A 23,265-nucleotide genomic window follows, 5' to 3' on the forward strand; every position below is an offset into this window, starting at 1 on the left:
CCTACATTTCTAGTTCTCAGTTAGAGGACCCAATCATCAGTGGAGCACCATTAGAGCATGGACCTGCTGATTTAGAAATATCTGTAGGACCCATCTGGAGGTTAGGACTAGAAGTATCTAAGGAGTCATCATCTTGGGCATGGTGGCTGGACCAGAGGACTGTGAATGAGATGATTGTAAAGAACCAGTAGCACATGAAGGCCAAACCAAAGTAGAGATCTGGGAACATCCCTGACTTAAGGAGTGACTGGAGGACACATGAGGGGAGACTGGCTGAGGAGTTGGCTCAGGAGCTGAACCCTGGAGCGGATCCAGCCTCTTACAGAGCCCAAGAATGGGCCCCAGTAAGGAATGGCCAGGGAAATTTCCTTCTCAGAGAATGTATTTACCTTTCTAATGGATCACACCCTTGTTTCACTTCGTCATAACTCAAATTCAAAGAAAGCCCAGCCAAGGGCTAAATGCTTAATTGAAATAAAACATCAGCAACTTTCATTTATTGAGTGCCAGGCTCTGTGCTAGAAAATTACTTATACTCTTACTGTCATCCAACCCACATCACCAGAACCAATATTATCATTGGGACTGCTAATTTGATGTATAGCCTCCCTAGGGAGATCACCAGGATCAGGTATCTTAAAATGTCCCAGCTTATACCTGCACTGCTTTGAGGGCAATGTCTACTGAAACTGTTTCCCTCTTTACTCTGAAATCCTGCAGCGCTTCTATAACATAGCTATTATAATACTCATAACGTGTATGCTATGTTCCGATTCATAATAAAAATAGTATAAGACATATAAAAGTGTGTTCCTTAAAAAGTGCCAGACAATGCTGTCACCATCTGCTTTGAGCTCTATTGTTTTGGTCTTCTGAAATAAGTGGTGAATTTGGAGGGTAAGAAGTCATGTCCTCCCCTCCGTCTGTGTCCTCTATGCTGGTGGACTGTAGGCACTTAATTCATGTTTGCTAACTGAGTAAAAGAGAGTAAAACTGACATCACTTTTAGGGTCAGCAAGGAATAAGTGTACAAGTTTTTGTTCTTCCTTCTTAGAAGTTGGTGGGATTTATGAAGAACATGGCTTTTGGTGAGTGTAAAGTGGCCTCTGGGGGCGTCTGGGTGGCTCAGTCAGTTAAGCATCTGCCTTCAGCTCAGGTCATGATTTCAGAGTCCTGGGAACAAGAGGCCCATGCTGGGCTCCCTGCTCAACAGGGAGTCTGCCTCTCTCTCCCCCCTGCTCATGCTCTCTCTCTCTCTCAAATAAATAAATAAAATCTTTAAAAAAGGTGGCATCTAGGATAATAATGGGGCATCAATCAGAAGACCTTCAAATCTACCTACTCACCCACCTGACCTACACACCTGCCTACAGCCTATAATCTCAGTTATCTTGTGGACTGACCTGCACCCATTGAGGGAGCTGCTTTCACTCAGCACGAGAACCCCTCCGATGGGTATGCACCCCTCCTTCTCCCATGATCCACCCTAATCACTTGATGTTGACAGGACCCAGCTGGGCAGACCACCTGGCGGCTCATCTGTGCCTTGCCCTGAAATCCCATTTTAACATGGGCGGCAACAATGGAACCAGTAACTGGGTGCGAGCCATCCTAGTTGGCAACATTGGCTGGAAGGTCCTTGTCTCTGTAGGACAGATGGTGGCCTTCAGCATGAACAGCAGAGTTGTGTGGCATCCTGGGGCATTTACAGAAATTCTGGTTGGGACCACCAGAAACAGAATGATGACATCATGTCACGGAGAGCCATGGGTCGTCATTTTAGACCAAAAAACATGTGGGAGAGGTGTCTGGGAGGGTGAGTGTCCCTTGGAAACAGACCCTGTTAAGTCACCAGTCCAGCGCCTCTGGGGAGGGCAGCTTTTGTATGAAAGCAAGAAGAGTACCTTGTCTCTGAGAGAAAAGAATGAGAAAATGTGAGAAAGAGCTGTATTCTTGAACTGGGATGTAGCCGGAAGGAGAAATGGCCACAGCCGGGACTTTCCTGCTTCTGCCATTGTTTGTGTGAACCTTTCTCTTTGTTGACTGCCATGCCATCGGGTATTGGTGGGAGGGAAGGGAGGAGAAGTACATGGAGAATCGAGGTGCATGAAACCAAGAACATGGTCTTTGAGGACAAAAGTACAATGATCCCTGGGTGTTGGCCACAAACAGGAAGTTAACCTTTAGTGGCCCAAGGCACCTGGGATTTCCCTTCAGAGGCTGCCTGACTCTCAAAGACCTGTTGTCATGATACATTTATGGGGAACCCCTTGTGCTGCCGTGCCTGGGGTCTGCCCTCCCCAGAGCACTGCAGGTGGACTGAGGAAGAGGATAATTACAGAGGTTCTGTGTGGTGATTCAGAGCCACTGCCGGAGCTGCCCTTCTTCGTCCTCTGGGCCAGGGAGGTGCCGAAGCGGAGGGTCTCATAGACAGGGTCCACCTTATTGCCACAGGCTGCAACGGAAGAGAAAGGTCGTCTGAGTGACGGGTTTCCTCCACTCACCATCAGGAGGGCAGCCAAGCATTTATCATACCTTCTGGGTCAACAGCACTTAACAAGAAGTTTCTGCGCCACAGGCTCACTAGTAACCCCTGGGAAAAAAGGAGCTGTGTGTGGTCAAGCTCACTGGGCAGATGGGCCCCCCACAATATGTGCCCATTGACCAGGTCCTTCCGGTGCACCCACCATGTATACCCAGAACTCTCTGCTCCCAGATGCTTCCTGATTTATTGGTTTTCCTCTTTTGTTATCCAGCCTCAGGACTCCAATATCAAGCTTCTTCCCAGACACCAGCTTTATTTCCCCTAGTGTGAGGTTCTACTCGCCAAGGTTCAAAGCCTTGAGCAAGACTTTAAGTTTGTTGTAGGAGGCAAGTGTTTTTGAAGGAATTTGACATTACCAGGCCTTGTGAATTTCTGTTTAAAAGCTTTCTAAGTTTAAAACTTGTTCCCCTCCAAAGGCAAAAAGATGTAGAGATTCTCAAAGAGGGAAAAAAATAGAAATAAACTGAAAGATATTGTTACAGAATAAACTGAAGGCAGAAATATCTATAAATATAAGACATTTTTTGATCCTCATTAAAGAAAAACGGATATTCAGAGTTCCTTCCAAGCATTGGTCTATAATTTATGTTTGTTTGTTTATTTGTTTGTTTGTTTGCAATAATTAGGAAAGGCAGCTTTTGCTGTTCTTCACTTGTAGGGTCTGACAGTCTGAGTAACTTGTCCAGACACAGTTAGTGGGTCAGCAGGGAAGCTGGGCTCCGAGGCAGGTGTGTGGGATGCTAGGCTCCAAGTTCTTCCCACTCTGCCATGCTGCTGATGGGTGGAATAGTGTATCAGCAGCCTTTGAAACTTGGGTGTTTTTCAAACTTCATCGGGGAGAGAGTTTGCTCCTCCTTAGATCTCCTCTCCAGAAAAGCAAACAATCATAACATAATCAGCCACCAGACAGATGCACAAACATAGCCCTTTGGGTCTGCAGTCCCAAGAAAGGAGAGTAACAGCTATTAAGGCTGACACTGCTGCCCAAAACCAACTCAACTCATCAGCGTCCCAACTCACCGATGGGCATAACTTCTTTAATACATCCAAACTGTTCATGAATGAGCAAGGGGGAGCTGTAGTAACGCCGAAACCCCTTTGGCTGGAAAAAGAATGAGAAAGAGAAAGGCTTAATGTCACAGAGGTGATGGAGAAAACCACACAAGAGTTCTGAAAATCATACCAGCTGATTTTTCCAGGGGGAACCCCTCTGTCGCCCTTGAAGATGCTGACTTGTCCTTGAATTTATCCCTGGTGGGGGGATAGGGCGGGAGGTAAAGGTGGCAATAAGCAAGCTACACTCCACCCAAAAAGCAAGCCCCAACCCTGCCCTTCCTTTTCCTGCCTCTCCTCCTTCGGGAAACCTTAGCAGCCTCCCTTGTGTCTAGGTTCCCCATTATCTCCCACAATACAAATGGACTGGCATGCATTATTTCATAGCAGTTCACGATTAAGGTTTATTAAAATCATAAAAGACCTGGGCCAGGGGAAGCAGACCTCAGAGGGAGGCCCAAAAGACCTTGTATATGTGGCACCCCCAGAGTCATTTGTCTTGTGTTCTAGACTCTATCATGTTTTTCTAATCTCTCATGCATAGTCTTTGCCTTGGTTTGTGGGAATCACCATTGGAAGAGAAGGAGGGGAACAAGTGAGGCAGGGGTTTTAGAGAAGATGACACTGTCAATCAGAGAAAGGAGATGAACTCTCTAAGAACCCTGACTTACTATATCCCAGCACTGGAAGCACTGGAAGAAGCACTGGAAGTTTGTGGCCCAGCCCCTACTGGAATTCCCAAATCCTCGCCCTTGTTCCTGGCAGGTGGTATCCTCTTTTTATTGAACACTGCCATTTCTGAGGTGTGGGTGGGAGGAGCTCTCACTAACCAAGGAGGCAGGTCTTTGGTGACTTTATCTCTTTGTTAAGACTTGGTATCTACTGATCCTACGTCTTTTCCCTGCAGCCATAGGACAGGAGATAATTCCTCTTCTGTATGACAGGTCTTAAATTTTTTTTGAAGGCAGCTGTTACAGTCCAAGTGTCTCTAGGCCAGACATTCTTGGTCCCCTTGACAGTTCTTTGGCCATCCTAGTATCGATACCCTCAAAAATGCTTTGGGTTCCTTTTTTTCCACATGTTGCCCCAGTACTGAAGCCCATGCTCCCAAGATGCTAAGACCAGCCTAGAATGGGCCACGGTCATCTGATCTTCTTGGCTTGGCCGCCATGATCTCTTAAAGTCATACATTGATTTTTATTACTCACTCCATTTTTAGGGTGGTGGTTAATCTCTCTCTCTCTCTTGACATCCGCTGAGCCAATTTAACACTGAGGTGACCAACCACCCTCATTTTTCTGGGCAGAGAGGGTTCCAGGGATGCCTCACTTTCAACTTCAAAACATGGACAGTCCCAAGATGTGGGCCTTGCAGTGCTAACACTGGAAAAGTTCCAACCCGGGACAAGTCAGTCACCTTGTTAAGGACACAGAGTCTTTTTCACATGGGGAACATTTGTCTCTCAGGATGATAAAGCTGCTCTTCTGCTTGGTCATTAGGCCAACAAGGAAGCCTGGTTGGTAGGCCAGGGACTTGGGGGCTGCCTCTCTAGTGCCTGGCTATGAGGGTGGAGGAGCTTGGATAGGCAGGGGGGTCTGGGCTCACTCCTGGCACCGGCCCTTACCAGCTTGCCCATGCACCGCTGGGGTGCTAGGCCATCCATGCACTTGTGGTGGAGACTCATCTTACAGGCCTTGCAGCGCAGCCCATGCTTAGCGTTTGCTCCTGTCAGACATGCGCGAGCTTTGGTTAGGAGACAGCCTGCCTTCACCTGGTGGCTAGCAAGAAGTCCCTGAAAGAGGGGTTAATCCCCAGACCCGGGTAATTCTTCTTCTCTCACACACTGAAGTCGCGTGATGCTTTTGAAATGGACAAGCTCTAATGGTAGATTCTTTGACCTTCTCCCACATCTGGTACCACTTCAGGTACCAGCTCTGGTTTCCTTCTACTCATTTCCTTTTCATGACTCCAGAAAATCTCAGTCTCCTCCATGTCACCTTTCACTCATTTCAAGCTAGCAAATGCCACTTTCTTGCTCCTCAGAGAGGTCACCCATTTCCGCTCCTCTGTAAGTCTTGCCAAGGAGTGCAAGTGCTGCAGTTTTGCCCATTTTTACCCAAGTTTCTGTCACAGAGTCTGAGCTGTTGGACAGACGCTCAGGAAAATGGCCAATAAAGGGGGAATGGCACAGTCTGTGTGAGAGACAGGCTGACGGTACATAAAGTGGGGACGGAGGTCCAACACTAGCTCCTGGCTGGTGGAAGAGGAGCAGGGTCAGTGAGAAGCAGGCCATGAGAACACTGCTTCAGGGAGTCATCCAGCCTCCCGGGACAGGGTGCTGTGACAGGGTGGGAAGAAAGGAGACAGAGGAGAGAGGTCCCTTGGAGCCATTGCTGCAGAAGTGAGGCTCAAGGCAGCAGTGTTGGGGGGCAGACACAAGGGTCTCAAAGACGTGGGGGGTGCTGGCCACCTGCATTCACGATATGCAGAGCAGTTAGAGGGAGGTTAGGTGAGGATGTCAGGGTGGGACGTTTTGTCTCCATTTGGCCCAAGACAAGACAGAGTGAGTGAGCTGGTAGGTTCCTCATACACCCCCAAACATGGGCTGCCAAAATGGGAGTTTATAGCTCTTAGATGACCAAGCACATGAAGCACATCAGAAAAGTGAGGAAAGGGGATACAGGAGAGGGTTTCCTTATGGAACTACTGAGGTCCTACTCCTTTCATCCTGCTCCTCCCACATAGCAACAAGGGTGGGACCGTCTCTACTCAGTCCTACTTAGAGAAGCTTCAAGGAGATTATTTTAAAAGCTTGGCTTATATCCCCTGGAGTCTGCAGGACACACAGCTGTGGCTATACCCACATGAAGAATGCTGACCAAGAACACCGCTGCACAGGCAATGGGACTCCCAACATCTCATAGGCATTAACTCATACATATACTCGGAGACATGAGGCCGCAGATAGACCCCGCTACAAACACAGCTGATTACAGAAGCAAAATGAGGATCATATGTGAAAACCACCCTCCTCTCTGCCATCCAAACCACCATTGGCCCTTGTCCAGACTAATTCCTAACTGAACTAGTTTATCTGTGTTTGTCTTCCTCCAATGCATGCGCAGGAACCAGAGCAATCATTTAAACATGACTTGAATCACTTCCCTCTCTTGTGTAAACAGCTTTCAGTAGGTTCTCCCTGCCTTTCTGGCATTATACAAAATGCTCAGCATGGTGGGGAGGCTTTGTATGATTTGGTGTGAGCCCATACTTGCTCCTATCTTAGGCCAACCCCCTTGTTTGCTATGCTCTAGCCACCTGGCCTTCTGCGAGTTCTCTGAAGGCATGAGCTCTTTAATTCCTCAGGGTCTTTCACACATGTAGCCCTAAATGTTCGGAATGTTGTCTACATCACTCCTCACCTGGCTGGTTGGTCCTCATCCTTTGGGTCTCTTGTCATTCCTCCCATGAAGCTTTCTTGGCCACATTTCTCCTTTCCTGTCTAAATTATCTTTTTTTTGTTTAAAATTAATCTTTCTTGCAGCTTTCTGTTGTTTTTCACGCATTTATCACAATTACTCATTCAAGAGTTTGTTTTTATATGCCTTTCCTCCTGGACTGTGAACCCAGTGAGGCTAAGGGCTATGTTTGTTCATCTGTCACTGTGTACCCAGCTCTGAGCATGATGACCAATAATATGTGCTAAATACATTAACCAACAAATTCTCTCACCGTCACACATGTACTCAAACAGGAGTGACTGAGATAATTAAGAGAAGTTGATTGATTGATTGTATAGAAGCAGCATTCCAGAGCTGAGAGAGGACTTAAAGATCAACTGTAGGCATGATTTTATTCCACAGATGAGAAGGCTGAGGTACCAGGTCGGGGTCCTGCCTAGTATCACTTTTCCTCTGCTTGACCCTAAAACTTCCTCCTTTATTGGGAGTAAGGTACATGAAGATATGAAAGGGGATAATTAGATAATTAAAAAAAAAAGGAGAGTACAAGAACCAGATATTCAGCTGGGAAAAGCCATGGGCAAACTCTTGTCTGGACAAAGATCCACAAACCCTACAGGAGGTATTACCTGAAAACTGCCCTCCAGAAGGTATCATTTAACATAAAGTGTGTCTGCGCTTACAACCACAGAAAAGCAAAGTGACATATAAACAAACCATAAATTACTGGGTATGTGTGCTTGTTCATAAATACTAATTGGAAAGGTTCTTTTCCTTTTTTTGAGAGTGGTTATTGCAATGCCTTTTAAACACTGGACTTTGAAAACAATCACTCATTTTTTTTGTTTTCAAATTAGAGAGTGCTATTTGTGCCCTATGAGAGAATGTAAGTAAAAGCTTCAAAGAAGAGTTATTTCATTGTGTGCTGGACTCTGAAATAGCACTATTATGTATTAAGGTATATTTTCCTTCAGACCTGAACACCGTAATTTCAGTTTTCCTTGTCTGTTCTAATACACTCCACTATTTGAATGAGTCAGATCACCAGCAATAATTTGGTTTTAGGTGTTCCAATTTCTACAGTGGAATAGCATGAGTGTGACTGAAGAGGAAAGCCTGTATTCTGTGGTTCAGAGAATAGTTCAAAGGGATAATTCACATCACTCAATGGTGTTAGTTTACTGTAGCAGGATATGGGAAAGCTACAGTCTAGTCCATTACTAGTGACCTCTATCACAAAGGCATCACTGAATGTGACCCTTATGCCTCAGTAAGAGTGGGAAAAACATGGTTTTAAATTAGAATCTGTCTCATGCTGGCCCCTTAAACTTATGAAAGTTACTAACATTCCCAGAGCCTCAGCTGTCTCCTCATCAAATGGCAATGCTTCTAAGTCCTCCCGGGGTTGCTAACAGTAATAGTGTCAAAATACATGCAAAGGGGATTGCATGGATTTAAATACTTGGAAACATAAAGATGTCACTAGACGCTGAGTAAACATGGTGGACTGGCCACAAGAGAGTCCCATTTATTCATACCAAATCCCCCTAAAATGTCAGTCAAATAATAAAAAGTGACATAGCCCCCAAATAACAAGGTTACCAGGAAGAGTGGCAAGCATAGAAGAGAGTTCAACATGTATTCAGAAGATAGAAAGCAACTGGAGGAAGGGCAAGGAATTTCATAGAAAAGGGGGAGACAGAGTTGCCTATAGCAATTTGGAAATGGGGGGATCAGGGACTGTTGAAAATTGTGGAATTTCAAAATTCTGAGAGAAAAGACTTTCCAACCTAGAATTTTATACCCAGGCAAATTAGTAACAATTATGTAGGCAGAACAGACACATATTCAGGGACTCCAAATTTTTGCTTTCCATACACCATTTCTCAGAACACTAATGAAAAATGTGCCTCAGAGAGATCAGGGAATAAATCAAGGAAGAGGAAATTGTTGGATCCAGTGCAAAACAAAGGAACCGACACAGAGGGAAGGTAAATGATAATTTACCTGAAGTAAGGCCATATCCTTGGGGGAAAAATGGAACTTAGAAGTGTATTGATGCCTTTCAGGTTTGGATGCTGTAATAGATATGGCACCTGATAGAAACATTTGAAAAAAATTATAGATGCATAAAAAGTCAAGAGAATTAAAAAGGTGATTTCTCCTTGAGGAAATATAAAAGCTGTGTAAGAATAGAAATGTAATCCTAATACAATATTTGAATCAGAAGCTAGAAATACACACAATAGTGTATACACAGACTATCAAGTTCACACAAAATTGTGACATAACTACTTGGGAAGATGAGAACAAAGGGAGAGCAAAGATTGTGCTGTATGTAACTCTTATTGGAAGGTGAGAGTGAGGCAGAGAACAAACAGGGGGTGCTGGAGGGTGGCAGCCAGAAGTCAATAAATATTTCATTAATCAACAAAGAGTAAGCACAGCATTTAGACATATTGAAATAAATGCCAAAGGAACAATTGCAGAGGATGAAAGTAGCTACCTTTCAGAAGTGTCCTAGTTGTAGGATGAGAAAGTTTCCAATGAAGTATTTTCAGTACCATCTGTACTGTATTTAAAGTACTCTCGTGTCCTACTGTGGCAAAAAGCAAATGAAAATGAAGCTGCTGGAAGCTGGGTCCTATCAGCCCCTTGGATTGATGTGGTTTGTGTTATATGGAGATACAGGGAAAATAGGGAGCTGGCTCATCATGTAACAATCAGTTATTCTCTGGGGCTTGAACTTCTGGGATAAACTAAGATAGTTCTATGAGTTACAGTGGAAAATTGTTAAGAATGTTAGTTATGATACTCAGATGGAGTTTTGAATGGATCAGTGCAAGCCAGGACAACAATGACTAACTTCCTGGCATTGGGCTTTTTTATGAGCATGGTTGGGTCTACCATTATGGATAAGTAAGCTGTCCCTAGAGGAACCAAGTGTTGAAGCTCTTGTGAATAAAGAAGTCTCTATATAGATATTGGGAGAAATATAAAAAGGGTTTTCTCAATGAGAATGGTTAATCAACAACACTGGATGACAGGCTACTTTTTTTTTTTTTAAATAACATTAATTATATATATACCTATAAAAGAGTTGGCAAGAATCATTCTGATAACATTTGGCCATTTAAGCATTGCTTAACTCTTAGTCACATTTCATATTATATCTCTTAAAAATAAAACAGGATAAACCAGGGGTTTACAATCAAGACCCCTTAACCAGGAAAATAACATGGAGAATGAGGGTCCAATGCTGGGGGTCCACCCCCCTCATTCTATGCAAAGAGACAGATTTATCCTTGTAGCCCCAAATCCTGGAGGCTTATGTGACTACTGGTTTCTAAACTACCTGCAGATCTGCATTGTATAAGCCCCCACCTGGCTGGGTCTAACTTTTCATATCCACGTTCCAATGTGACTAATCCTGGTTTGCCAGGACTCAGAACTCCCCAGGTCCTGCGTGGCAGTACGATCCAGGCCAGATACTGCCTGCCTGACCTAGGAAGTGAGCTGAAAGCTGATTCTGGGAACCACTGTCTCTGTCTCTGCTATTGGTCTGCAGATGTTGAAAACTATCACACTGGAATCCTATTAGCCGTGCCCCTTAACTTATGTCATTTTCCTTGTGGACACCTTGCAGCTAACAGCTTACATGGGCCTCTGAATCCTCCTTCTGGCATGAGTTCCCATGACACCTCTTAGGTGACCTACGGCAGTGTCTGTGAGTGCTCTGTTGTCCTGAGAGAGAAGCTTCAGATTTCCATCATTGCTTTCATCTCATACCTATAACTCAGAAAGGCCAGTCCCTCCATACCTAAACCTGCCTGATTATAGGAGTGCATAGGCGTAACTTCCGCTATGGTTCCCTGTACTAGTGCAATGAAGAGACATCTGGGGGCACCCTGTATAAATGATGGCCTGAATGACCTCATGTGGAATGTTGATTTCTAGTATGGGAATGCTTACATTCTGTAAGCTTCATTCTGTGGCTTCATTCTTAAAAACACTGGCTTCAGAATCTAAATAATAATAGGATTATTTGGAAGAGTCAGTGCTCCATAGTGGAATTAAAAGTAATACATGCAGGACATGGGAAGTGTTTCTGTGACTTCCACATGCTACTTCTTTTTGATGTCAAGTCATGGTATGGAGATAATCTTTAAAACTGTGAGGCCAGATGTGGAGAAAGGGGAACCCTCCTACACTGTTGGTGGGAATGCAAGTTGGTGCAGCCACTCTGGAAAACAACATGGAGGTTCCTCAAAATGTTGAATATAGAACTACCCTATGACCCAGCAATTGCACTACTAGGTATTTACCCTAAAGATACAAACATAGTGATCCAAAGGGGCACGTGCACCCGAATGTTTATAGCAGCAATGTCTACAACAGCCAAACTATGGAAAGAACCTAGATGTCCATCAACAGATGAATGGATAAAGAAGATGTGGTATATATACACAATGGAATACTATGCAGCCATCAAAAGAAATGAAATCTTGGGCTCCTGGGTGGCTCAGTGGGTTAAAGCCTCTGCCTTCGGCTCAGGTCATGATCTCAGGGTCCTGGGATCGAGGCCCGCATCGGGCTCTCTGCTCAGCGGGGAGCCTGCTTTCTCCTCTCTCTCTCTATGCCTGCCTCTCTGCATACTTGTGATCTCTCTCTCTCTGTTTCAAATAAATGAATAAAATCTTAAAAAAAAAAAAGAAATGAAATCTTGCCATTTGCGATGACGTGGATGGAACTATAGGGTATCATGCTTAGAGAAGTAAGTCAATCGGAGAAAGACAACTATCATATGATCTCCCTGATATGAGGGAGTGGAGATGCATCATGGGGGATTAAGGGGGTAGGAGAAGAATAAATGAAACAAGATGGGATTGGGAGGGAGACAAACCATAGGTGACTCGTAGTCTCACAAAACAAACTGAGGGTTGCTGGGGGGAGGGGGTTTGGAGAGGGGGGTGGGGTTATGGACATTGGGGAGGGTGTGTGCTGGGGTGAGTGCTGTGAAGTGTGTAGACCTGGCGATTCACAGACCTGTACCCCTAGGGATAAAAATATATATTTTATGTTTATAAAAAGTAAAAATAAAAAATAAATTAAAAAAAAAAAGACTGTGAGGCCACGTGAAACCAGCTAAGCCAAACAGAGTCACTGGGCATGATCCTTTCTCATCTCCTATGGACAGAGGGTGACTTGAGAGAAAAACAAATGAATGGAGGAAAAAATCAGCATAATTAAGATGGAAGGAGTTCAACGGTCAATACACACACACACTTGCGTACACACACTTGTGTGTGCACACCCACACACACTTGCACACACATATTTGAGATCGAAGAACATTGTACTAGAAATCATAAATGAATTCTCACCCTGATCCTTCTGGAAGGAAAGGCAGCAGGAAGGAACTAAAAATTATCATGCTCTTGTGCACTCTTGGGCAGTTTCCTGGATGTTTCTTCATTTTATTAATACTTGTTACCTGTTATATGCAAGGCATCATTTTAATTGAAGAAGGTGGGGGTAATCAATAATTTCGATGGCAAAGAATGGACTAAAGTTGAGTTGGGTTGAATATGTGATTCACTAGCTGTGAACTCAATACCATAATTTTCCCCGTTTTTATTCACACAGTACTGTGAGGTAGGGATTTTTGTTCTCTTGTTGTTATTTTTTTAAAGAGATTTTCTTTATTTATTTGACAGAGATCACAAGTAGGCAGAGAGGCAGGCAGAGAGAGAGAGAGGAAGGGAAGCAGTCTCCCAGCCGAGCAGAGAGCCTGATGCAGGGCTCAATCCCAGGACGCTGGGATCATGGCAGAGGCTTCAGCCCACTGAGCCACCCAGGTGTCTCTGTTCTCTCATTGTTACAGAGAGTGAACTGAAGCTCAGGGATACATAGCAAGTGAGGACAGAGACGGGACGAGGGTCCAGGTCTGTACAACTTGTAAGCTTGGCTCTCTCCCCTCGTCCCCACTGCCTCCTGCCAGATGTCCACACATCAGCAGATCTCTACCCTGGCCTGGTCTGCATTTTTCCTATTGAAACTGAAAGGGAAAAATTCCAAAGGCATTCATGGTCCTCCAAGCTCTGTTTATGATAATCGTAGAATAAAAATACAAGTATGTTACCACAGCCATTGAAGATAGGGTTGGAAGGTTGGAGGAGAAGTGTCAAAGAGTTTCTAGATACCAAAGTTTTCCCTGAGGAGATTCTGGGTCAGCAATGGTTCCTATCACAATATCCTCTTCCGATCACATTTGCAATAAGTAACAGGTAGGCTATCATAGCAGATGGAGGTGAACAGGAATTTTTTGCATGAGCTGGCCACTGCGGAGATGCAGGTCCATGTAACAGATATGTAGAAGGGATTATAGGCTCCACTGTTTTGCAGCTCAGGGCAGGCTCTTGAGTTCACGCAGAAGGAATGTGTGGGAAATATGGAGTATTTCCCATTGCAGACATTGCCAAGCCCACTAAGCTGGCGATGACTCCTGCGATCAATAACACATTAGGAATCAAGGCTGCAAATGCATTAGCCAATATAAGAGTACCCTGCTGTTTCTAGTTTTCCTATGCACTTATCTGGGGACTTGTTTCTGTTTCGAAAATGACACTGATGTCATAAATGTTCTCATCCTGGTTGATTCTTTTTAAAAGGAGGAGTGGAGGCAAGGTGGAGAAATGGAAACGTAATAAGACAAAAGTACCAAAGCAGGACAGTTGTTCTACAACTTATTATGACTTCCATGCACAAATTGTCTTCTATTTTTATGTTTGATCTGGATATGTGTGTATATATATGCACACATAATAAATGTACTATGGTGAAGTAGAAGAAGCTGGACTTAAGGTATCAAAAAACTTAGATCTTAGTCCTTAGGTCTGAGACCTTGGACGGGTACCTGTCCTCAGACCTCAGTCTCTCCATCTGAGAAAAGGTGTCGTGAGCACCAAGTGGAAAAACCAAGCGGCCTTCTTTTTAAGAAGCACAACTCAACATGCAAAAGTAGATGGTCACAGGGGTAAATGTGCATTACCTGCAGCTCTAAATGACGGTTTTCCTTGAGGTCATGATTTCCAGATTCCTTAAGGCTGAGCTAGATATTCCAAACTTAGGATTTGATGAGGCATTACTCTGCTAGAGCACCAACTACATTCTCCTGTCCTGTGTGTACTACACCCAAATCTCCACACTCAGTTTAGAAATTAACCAAGTGACCCTTGCTCTGTAAAGGTTTACCTCAAATACCCTTGAAACATGATTATGGCATCAAATACTAAAGAAATGTATTATTTATAGAAGAATTCATTCCAGTGATCTTTTATAAATAAGATTCATACTTATTTATTAACTATGTTACTGATTTATTTAACTAATAAACATTTAAATACAATAATATATAATGATTTTTTTAAATTTATTAACTCAATAAACTAACTATTTAAGGACTTCTAACACCTGATGAAGACCAAGCTGATGGAAGTTTTAGTTTGGTTAAAGCCCAGGTGGACTGTCAGTTGCATGACATTGATCCCTCGGCTTTCTGGGAGAAGGTCTGCAGTGCAAAACTGGTCCTTCATCTGGAGCATCTCTGCATTAAAGGGCCACATATATCCTGGAGGATCTGTATAAAAGGGCTACAGTGGGAGAGGTTTGAGATTGAGGAGAGAATATTAAAACAAACCAACCAACAAACAAACATCCCCCAAGCAAAGCAAGACAAAACGAATGGGTAGACACTTTCATCCACACTCTAGAAAGATGGGCCACTGAGATGTTAAGCTTCACATTTCAGATTTGACTAGGATTTGGGAAGCCCTGTCAGGGATAGTGGAGAAAAGCTGTCAGAACTGAGAATGTCAGTTCCATTGACATGGGTGTGGTCCTCCCTTGACTTATCTGCCACTTTGTAGGAGAGAAAAAAGCAGCTGAGTGCCCGGGAGGACCATGCTGCTTAGCCTTCTCTGGAGTTTACCCTTTCAGGATGGAGAGGGGACAGAATTACTCTTCTGGCCTTACTCTCTGCTAAGAATCTCGCCCATACTGAGCACGCCACCAATGACATTTTTACAACATCCACCACAACATTAGAAATGCTTTCCTGTCATCTAGGGTAGACTTTTAAAATTGTAGCTTACAAGCTAATCAAGTGAAGGCATAATTACCAGGAGGAAGGCAGATAACTCCCAATTCCTTCTTTGAAAAACACTTTATATTTCAAGAATCTGGAGATTCTAGTAGCAAAATGGAGCATTTCTCTGGAAGAAAACTTGTCCACCATGAAAAACTTGGAAATAAAGGAGTTTTGTTGTTGTTTTTGGTTTATGTTTTTGTTTGTTTTTTCTTCCTGAGGAATTAGACTAGGAGCCTGAAAAGTGTCTCTGTAAAGGGCAAGAGAGTACCTTTTTAAAAAATTGTGTTATGTTAGTCACCATACAGTACATCATTAGTTTTTGATGTAGTGTTGCATGATTCACTGTGTGCATATAACACATATTTTAGACTTTGCAAGCCTTACAGTTTCTATTGCATTTATTCCACTGTTGTAGCATGAAGTAGACACAAATAATAAGTAATCAAATGAGCATGGCTTATGTCTCCATAAAACTCTATCTAGACACACTGAAACTTAAATTCATATAATTTTCATGTGTTATGAAATATTCTTCTCTAGATTTTCTTTTAACAACTAAAAAATAAAAACCATTTCTATTCCTGGCTTGAGATAGGCTGTGGGCCAAATTTGGCCAGTGGGCCATACACAGCTTTATCTTTTTCCCAGTATTTTTTTTAAATTGAGGTATAATTCACGTAACATAAAATTGACCACCGTGGAGTGAAGAATTCGGTGGCATTTTGTACACTTGTAATACTGTGTGACCACCACCTCTATCTAATTCTGAAACATTTTCATCACCCCAAAAGGAAATCCCATATCCATTAAGCAATTATGTCCCACTCTTCCCTCCCCCAGCTTCTATAAACCATCAAACTGCTTTGTGTCTTTATGGATTTGCCTATTCTTGCTATTTCATATAAATAGCTCATCAATCTGTGACCTTTGTATTTGGGTTCTTTCACATAGTTTGGTTCTGAGGTTTACCCACATGTATCAGTATCTCATTCCTTTTTATGGCTGAATATTCCATTACATGCAGTCTAGTTTATTATTAGAAATAGCCATTAATCTAAATACTCATAGAAATAGATTTCTCATTCTGATTTAAGCTCTTAGTGAAGGTGAGATAGAAGGATATGATATTGTATAATATAATAAAGGATGCACATCTGAAATGAGTCTGTCTGACACTTAATGAGGAAACATTAGAAACTCTCTCTCACCAGTAAACTGCTCTCTGTGTTAAGAGACACCAACATCTAGCTAAATCCAGTAGTTGAATTTCATCCCATAACTGATCTACCAATAGCAGGATTTGATAAGGTTGATCATTCTCTAACATTTTCTTTCTTGGGTTATAAGATGGTGTATCTTCTTGGCTTATCTCTACCACACTAGGCACTTTTTCCTGGTCTCTTGTTGGTTCTTCCCCTTTTACCCAACTTTTTAAGATTTTAAGATTTACCCAGGCCAAGTCCTTGGTTCTCTTCTCTTTTCTGTCTGTACCTACTCCCTTGGTCATATCATCCCACACTATCTCTTCACATACTATTTACATGCTTACAACTCCAATATTTTTATCTTATACCTAGAAAAGGCCCTCAAATTCCAAATCTACTTACACACCTGACTTCTTGATATTTTTCTACTTGGCTGCCAGATAAACATTTCAAACTTCAACATGTCTCAAACTGAATTAGCGATCTTTTCCCTGCAGCACCTACCCCAGAACCTATTCGACCTGCAGTTTTTCCATTTCGCTTGATGGCAACTCCATTTTTCCAGTTACTCGGGCCAGAAACCTTGTTGGAAAAATCCCTCTATGCTAATTTCCTCATGCAGCCCACATGCAGAAAATCCTGCTGGGCATTTCCTTCAAAATACATCAAGAGTCCGGACCCTTCTCAGTTCTTCCCACTGTTCTCTGACCTCTGACCTGTGCTGCTATGACAGCCTCCTGACCGTCCTTTCTGCTTTAATCCATGTCCCATTCCTCCAAAGTCTTGCTATTCTTCACACAGAAGCTAAAACCACCTTTTGCAAATACCATTAAAGTTCTATAATTACTTTACAGGGTAAAAGCCGAAGTCCTCACAATGGTCTACAGAGTTACACAAGAGATCTGCCCTCCTTTCTTCTGCCCATCATTCACTCTGCTCCACCGCACACTGCCTACTGGGCTGTTACTGAGCATACCAGGCATACTCCTGCCTTTGGCTTTAGCTCTAGTTGTTCCTTTCACTTGAAATGCCCTTTCCCTAGAGTTCTCCACCTTTCACAAGTCTTGCTCAAGTCTTATCCCAACAAGCTTACACTGACTACTTCCTGTGATACTGTAATCCATCCCTTGCCTCTGAACTCCCGATCCTCCTCACCTTGCTTTACATTGTTCTTTCTTCCACATAACTTAGAACATTACAAAACTCATCCATTCATCTATCCATCTATCCATCCACCCACCTCCATCCACCCACATCCATCCATCCACCCATCCATCCATCCAACCATCCATCCATCCATCTCCATGACAAATATGTCAACTTTACAAGGGCCAGTATCTTTTCCAGGTTTATTCATTGTTACATCCCAAGTGCTTAGAACAAAACCTGGAAGAGAGGAGATACTCCACAAATATTTGCTAAATGAATTCCTTTTAAGTTTGAAAGAAGACAAAGATGCCTGTGGTTATGAATACTCAGCATATTAAATAAGAAAAGAAAAAAAATGTGTTGAAGGGATGCCAATTTTCTCCAAATAGTTTTGCAAATTCATCAGAATTCCACCTGAGGTCTCACTGGGATTTGGGTGGTGGGTTTCCTAAAGTGATTCTAAAATTAATCTTGAAGAATAAATGCTTGAGAATAGCAAAACATTTTTGAAAAAAAATCTATGATAACCCACAATAATAATTAATCCAGAGAGATACTGGTGCTGAACAAACAAACAAACAAAATAACCAATAAAAAGAACTGAAAACCAAGAAATATACTTAGATATCTTTAAAAATTTAATGGTTGATAAAAGTGACTTTTGAATCAGCAGTGAAAAGCAGGATTATTCAACAAATTATTGTGAGTAATCTGGTAAATTATTTGGGAGAAAAGACCAGACATTTAATTCATAACAAATTCTGAAAAAAATTTGGGTGGTTTAAGGAATTTACAAAGAAGCTGAAACTATTAGGGGTGCCTGGGTGGCTCAGTCAGTTAGGCGTCCAACTCTTCATTTTATTAAAAAAAGATTTTATTTATTTATTTGACAGAGAGAGACAAAGTGAGAGAGGGAACACAAGCAGAGGGAGTGGGAGAGGGAGAAGCAGGCTTCCCGCCGAGCAGGGAGCCAGGTGTGGGGCTCGATCCCAGGACCCTGGGATCATGACCTTAGCTGAAGGAAGACACTTAACAACTGAGCCACCTAGGCACCCCCCCAACTATTAATTTTTGGCTCAGGTCATTGGTCTTGAGATTGAGCCCACTCTATTGGGCTCCATGCTCAGTGGGGAGTCTGCTTCAGATTCCCTCTCTCCCAGGACTTTTGCCCCTCCCCCTGCTCTTACTCTTGCTCTCTAAAATCAATCAATCAATCAATCAATCAAACCTTAAAAAGTTGAAACTATTAAATTAATTGAAGAAAATATAAATTTTAGCTTATTTTTTCTTAAATAGAGAAGCTTGTTCTAAGTATGATTTTATGAAAGAAAACAATATACAAAAGATTGATAAATTTGATTACATTAAAATATAGTCACTAATAAAAAAATTAAAGGCAGATAAATTGGGGAAAATATGTGCCTTATAAAATTTAGGATGCTATACTGTATTATATGGGGTTGATGAACATTTCTTACCAATTAAAAGGGAAAGATAAATAAACTAGAAGGTGCATTGTGCAAAGACATAACCTTACAGCTTATAAAAGAAACGGAATTAAAAGTTAAACATTTATTAAGTGGCAGACTTAGCAATCAAAGAACTGGAAATAAAAGTAGCAAGATATCCATTTTTCCTCTATCAAATGTGCAAAGATTAAAAAAATGGAAAAGAAAACCACCAGTGTTTGAATGTGGGATGATTGGCACTCCCACACACTATTGCTAGGAGGGCAAATGGTAGCCCTTAATTTGGGGGCTTAATTTGTTAATTTGGGAACATGCACCAGTTAATTTGGGAACATGTACCAAAAACTTCAAAGAGATGCATAATTCTTTGCTACAGCAATTTTAATTTCAGAATTGGCCTTAAAAAATAACTAAATATGTCTACAAAGATTTAACTACAAAGATGCTTGCTGTTGCTTTGTGAATATTACAAAACAGGAAATAACTAAAATATCACAGAATAAGGTATTATTTAATAAAAGCTTGAAAATCCATAACCAAAATACCTCTTGGCTACTGAGACAATTTTTTATTTAATAATGATTGACATGATGCTCACAGTATAATGTTAAAGTGTCAAAACATGGGGATATACCACAATGTTTAGAAAACCCTCACTTACAATTAACATCACATAGATGTCAAAAAGTCCGGCAGGGTATACCCAAGACATTAATAGTATTTCTATCTGGATGGTGGAATTACAAATGCTTTTAGTTCTTATTTTTGTTTAATCTGTATTTTCTCATTTTCTCTACGGAGTACATTTCCCTTTTGTAATGAGAAGTAAGATGCTACCTATTGTTGAAAGGAAGTGCAATTATTTTTAAAGAATTATAAAAATAAGGTCACCTTGAGATGAGAGGGATCACCCTGATGGTACAGTTTTGGGAGTTCCCACTGTGGGGAATTTGTGGTTGGGGTCAGGAGGTGGACAGGTTGAGAAAATAAGGTGACAGCAACTCTCCCCCATCTGCACTCACCACAACCTTGGACTCGGGTAGAATGGAGAGTGTTGTCCTGGATGCCAAGTCCTGCTGGTCCCGCCAGGCCCTGGCTGCCCACTCATTCCCGTGCTGCTTGCCGGGGCATGCTAACATGCACAGCGGGTTTTGTTTTCCTTTCCTGGAACAACGTCCTTCAAAGTGGGGCCTTCCTCTGGGTTCCCCAGAGCACATTCTGCTGCGGACTTCATAGACTGTTCCATCTCAATTACCTCTAGTTTGCAAGGGAAACGTGCCCATCAACCCCCCCGACCCCCAGCCCCCAATCCCTCTTCCCTGCCCTCCAAAATTTAGTGGATAGATTTCATTGTCTTTTAGATTCCAAAGTCTTTTTTTCCCCACTAAGGGACACAGAGTGCGCGCACGCACGGGCATGAGTGGGGTTTGAGCAGAGGCACAGGGAGACAGAATCTTAAGCAAACTCTGCTGAGTGCTGAGTCCCACTCTGGGTTTGATCTCAGGATCCTGAGATCATGACCTGAGCTGAAATCAAGAGGCAGACACTTAACCAACTGAGCCACCCAGGGGCCTTTCAAAGTCTTTTTTTTTTTTTTTTCAAATCCAAGCTTTCTGAGCAGAGTTTCTCAGTCTCTACCCTAGTGACCTTTGCAGCCTGATAATTCTTCACTGCACATGTATGTGATGGGCTATCCCATGCCCTGAAGCATGGTTAACAGCATCAGAACCCTCTATTTGCCTGAGGCTGGTTAGCACGCTTTGTCCAGAATTATGAAAATCAAAAACAATACCAGGCATTGTCAAATGTCCCTGGAGATAAGGCTGCTAGATAAAACACAGAAAGTCCAGTTAAATTTTAATTTAAGATAACAAATTATTTTTAAATATATGAATATTTCAAATATTGCATGGGATAACCATGTCCCAAATATTGCCTATGACACACTTACACTAAAAAATTATTCGTTGTTTTTCTGAAATTCAGATTTAACGGAGTGTCTTGTGTTTTTACCTGCTGAATCTTGAATCCCTACCTGCGAGGCAAAAATTGTCCCCTGGTTGAGAACCACGGTTGAAAGGCATCAATTATTTTCAGCCCTCTTTTATAGCAGAGGAAAATGAAGCTTTTGGGGATGGAAGTCCTTGGTTTAAGGTTAAAGTCCTTATGGAGACAAGGGTGGAGAGGAGATCTGAACCCAGTTATTGTGATTACAAATTCCCTCTTCCTTCCTGCACACAGAGCTGCTTGTCTTTTCTCCTGGGAGACTGAAAACTGGGAGGCCACAGGAATCAGGGCCCCTGATTACCTAGCCTGTGATCAGGACCACCAAGAATTAGGTTCTTGCCATATGTTCTCTGTCATACAACGATCCCTTGAACTTAGTTATTATTCCACACTTAATAGATGGAAAATTAAGGATCAGGGTTTAAGCAATTGACCCAAGTCTATTTAGCTGGTAAGTGGTAAGGTGGCAATCGTAAAGCAGGTCTTGGTCCATACTCAACATTGTACCCCTGGCTGGTGTCCTTTGCTTATTTATTTCTTCTCCTCAATCAACTAGGTCTGACTGAAATCTTTTAGCTGTATATTCTGGGTGCATGATGGTACCAGATCTGATCTGTCACATTTGAAAATCAGGGATAAAGGGATGAACTGGTTCAGAAATCTTTTCTTTTCTTTTTATAAATTATTTTATTTATTTTGAGAGAGAGAGAGGGCACATGAGAGAGGGAGCATGAGCAGAGGGGAGAGGCAGAAGCAGACTCCCTGCTGAGTAGAGAGCCCTATGTGGGGCTTGATCCCAGGACCCTGGGACCATGACCTGAGACAAAGATAGATGCTTAACCGACTGAGCCACCCAAGTGTCTATCAGAACTCTTTTCAAATAATATTTCAGACAAAAACCAAGTAATGTAACCCCTAGTTTGCTTTTTGGTATGGTGCCTCCCATGAGAGAAGTCTACCAAAAGAACAGAGAGGCTGTGGTTAACCTGGACACATCCGTAGGCTTTATCATCAGTTTTTGAGAAATTAAGAGTTGACTCTCAGTTAACATTTTTTTTTTAAAGAAAATATGGCCTACTTTGGCTCTTTATACATACTCAATGGGGAGGTCTAAGACATAATATTTTAAGTTTGGTAGGAAGTGGTAAACTCCTATTCATCCTTCAATGCCCACCTGAAAGGTCACATTCTCTATGGAACTATCATTGACCTCTTTGTCCTCAGGTAGAACTACTGTTTTCTCAGTTGGGTTTTCCTGGCACTTTTTATATGCATTGGTGCATGTATTTTCATGTGCATGTGTATCAACAATTATTGTTGATACACATACTTATTGTTGATACACATACTTATTGTTGATACACATATTTATTATCTATGGGAAGAAAGATGAATATTTATGCAAGAGACAAAGTCAGAAATCTCATGAAAATTTAAAATCAGCTCTTTTCTTCTTTTCTGTACCTCACTTCTCTTTCCCGCATACCTATGGAAAGGCCCACACATAAATTTTCGTGACTTGCTGAGTTAAGAGTGTTACAGAATTAATTAACTAATTTTCGTTTTCCTCTTTTAGGTGTCTTTTGTTGGGAGTATTTCTATTTAAAATTTTTAAATTTTTTAAATATTTTATTTATTTTAGAATTAAATTAAATTAAAATTAATTAATTATGCACACAAGTTAGAGAGAGAGAGAAGGAGCAGGGTGGGGCAGACTCCCTGCTGAGCAGGGAGCCCAAGGCGGGTCTCAATCCCAGGACCCAGGGATCACAACCTGAGCCGAAGGCAGACACTTAACTGACTGAGCCACCTGGGCACCCCAGAAGTGTCACAGAATTTAGTCAGAAAGATCCTCAGTGCCTTGTAACTTGAAGTGTGGTCCACAGATCAGCATGACTGACATTACCTAAGACCCTGGGAGGAATGCAGAATGCAGCCCACTAAATCAGGAAATGCCTTTGACCAAGACTTCCAGGTGATGGGCATGCATATTCAATTTCTGCAAAGTCCTGCCTTTGAGATCCATAGCCTGAAGACAGCAAATACATAGTACATGTACTGAAGAAGCACTTCATTTTGTATACATGGCAGACACCACTCATCAATCATACTAATTTTCTCATCGAGAAGGGTTAGAAGTTTCTCTCAGCAATCACTGCTAATCCATTAGTATGAAAACCAATGTGCACCTCTCCCCCACCGTGGCTGACCTAGCCAACTCTCTCAT

The 23,265-nt window shown here is 42.3% G+C and overlaps 1 protein-coding gene across 2 annotated transcripts in view; it reads right to left on the reverse strand.

Moving 5' to 3' along the window:
- STAC (SH3 and cysteine rich domain) overlaps positions 1-23,265 on the reverse strand; it is a 152,026-nt gene that overhangs the window by 52,649 nt on the left and 76,112 nt on the right. For both annotated transcript variants that reach the window (XM_032861266.1, XM_032861267.1), the window contains exons 3-5: positions 5,223-5,323; positions 3,566-3,647; positions 2,340-2,455 (exon numbers count right to left, since the gene is read on the reverse strand). In XM_032861266.1, coding sequence (XP_032717157.1) covers positions 2,340-2,455; positions 3,566-3,647; positions 5,223-5,323 — 299 coding nt within the window. The remainder of the gene's footprint in view (positions 1-2,339; positions 2,456-3,565; positions 3,648-5,222; positions 5,324-23,265) is intronic.

Source organism: Lontra canadensis, unplaced genomic scaffold (assembly GCF_010015895.1).
Source record: "Lontra canadensis isolate GAN:19392208 unplaced genomic scaffold, GSC_riverotter_1.0 scaffold20, whole genome shotgun sequence".
Lineage (NCBI taxonomy): Eukaryota > Metazoa > Chordata > Mammalia > Carnivora > Mustelidae > Lontra > Lontra canadensis.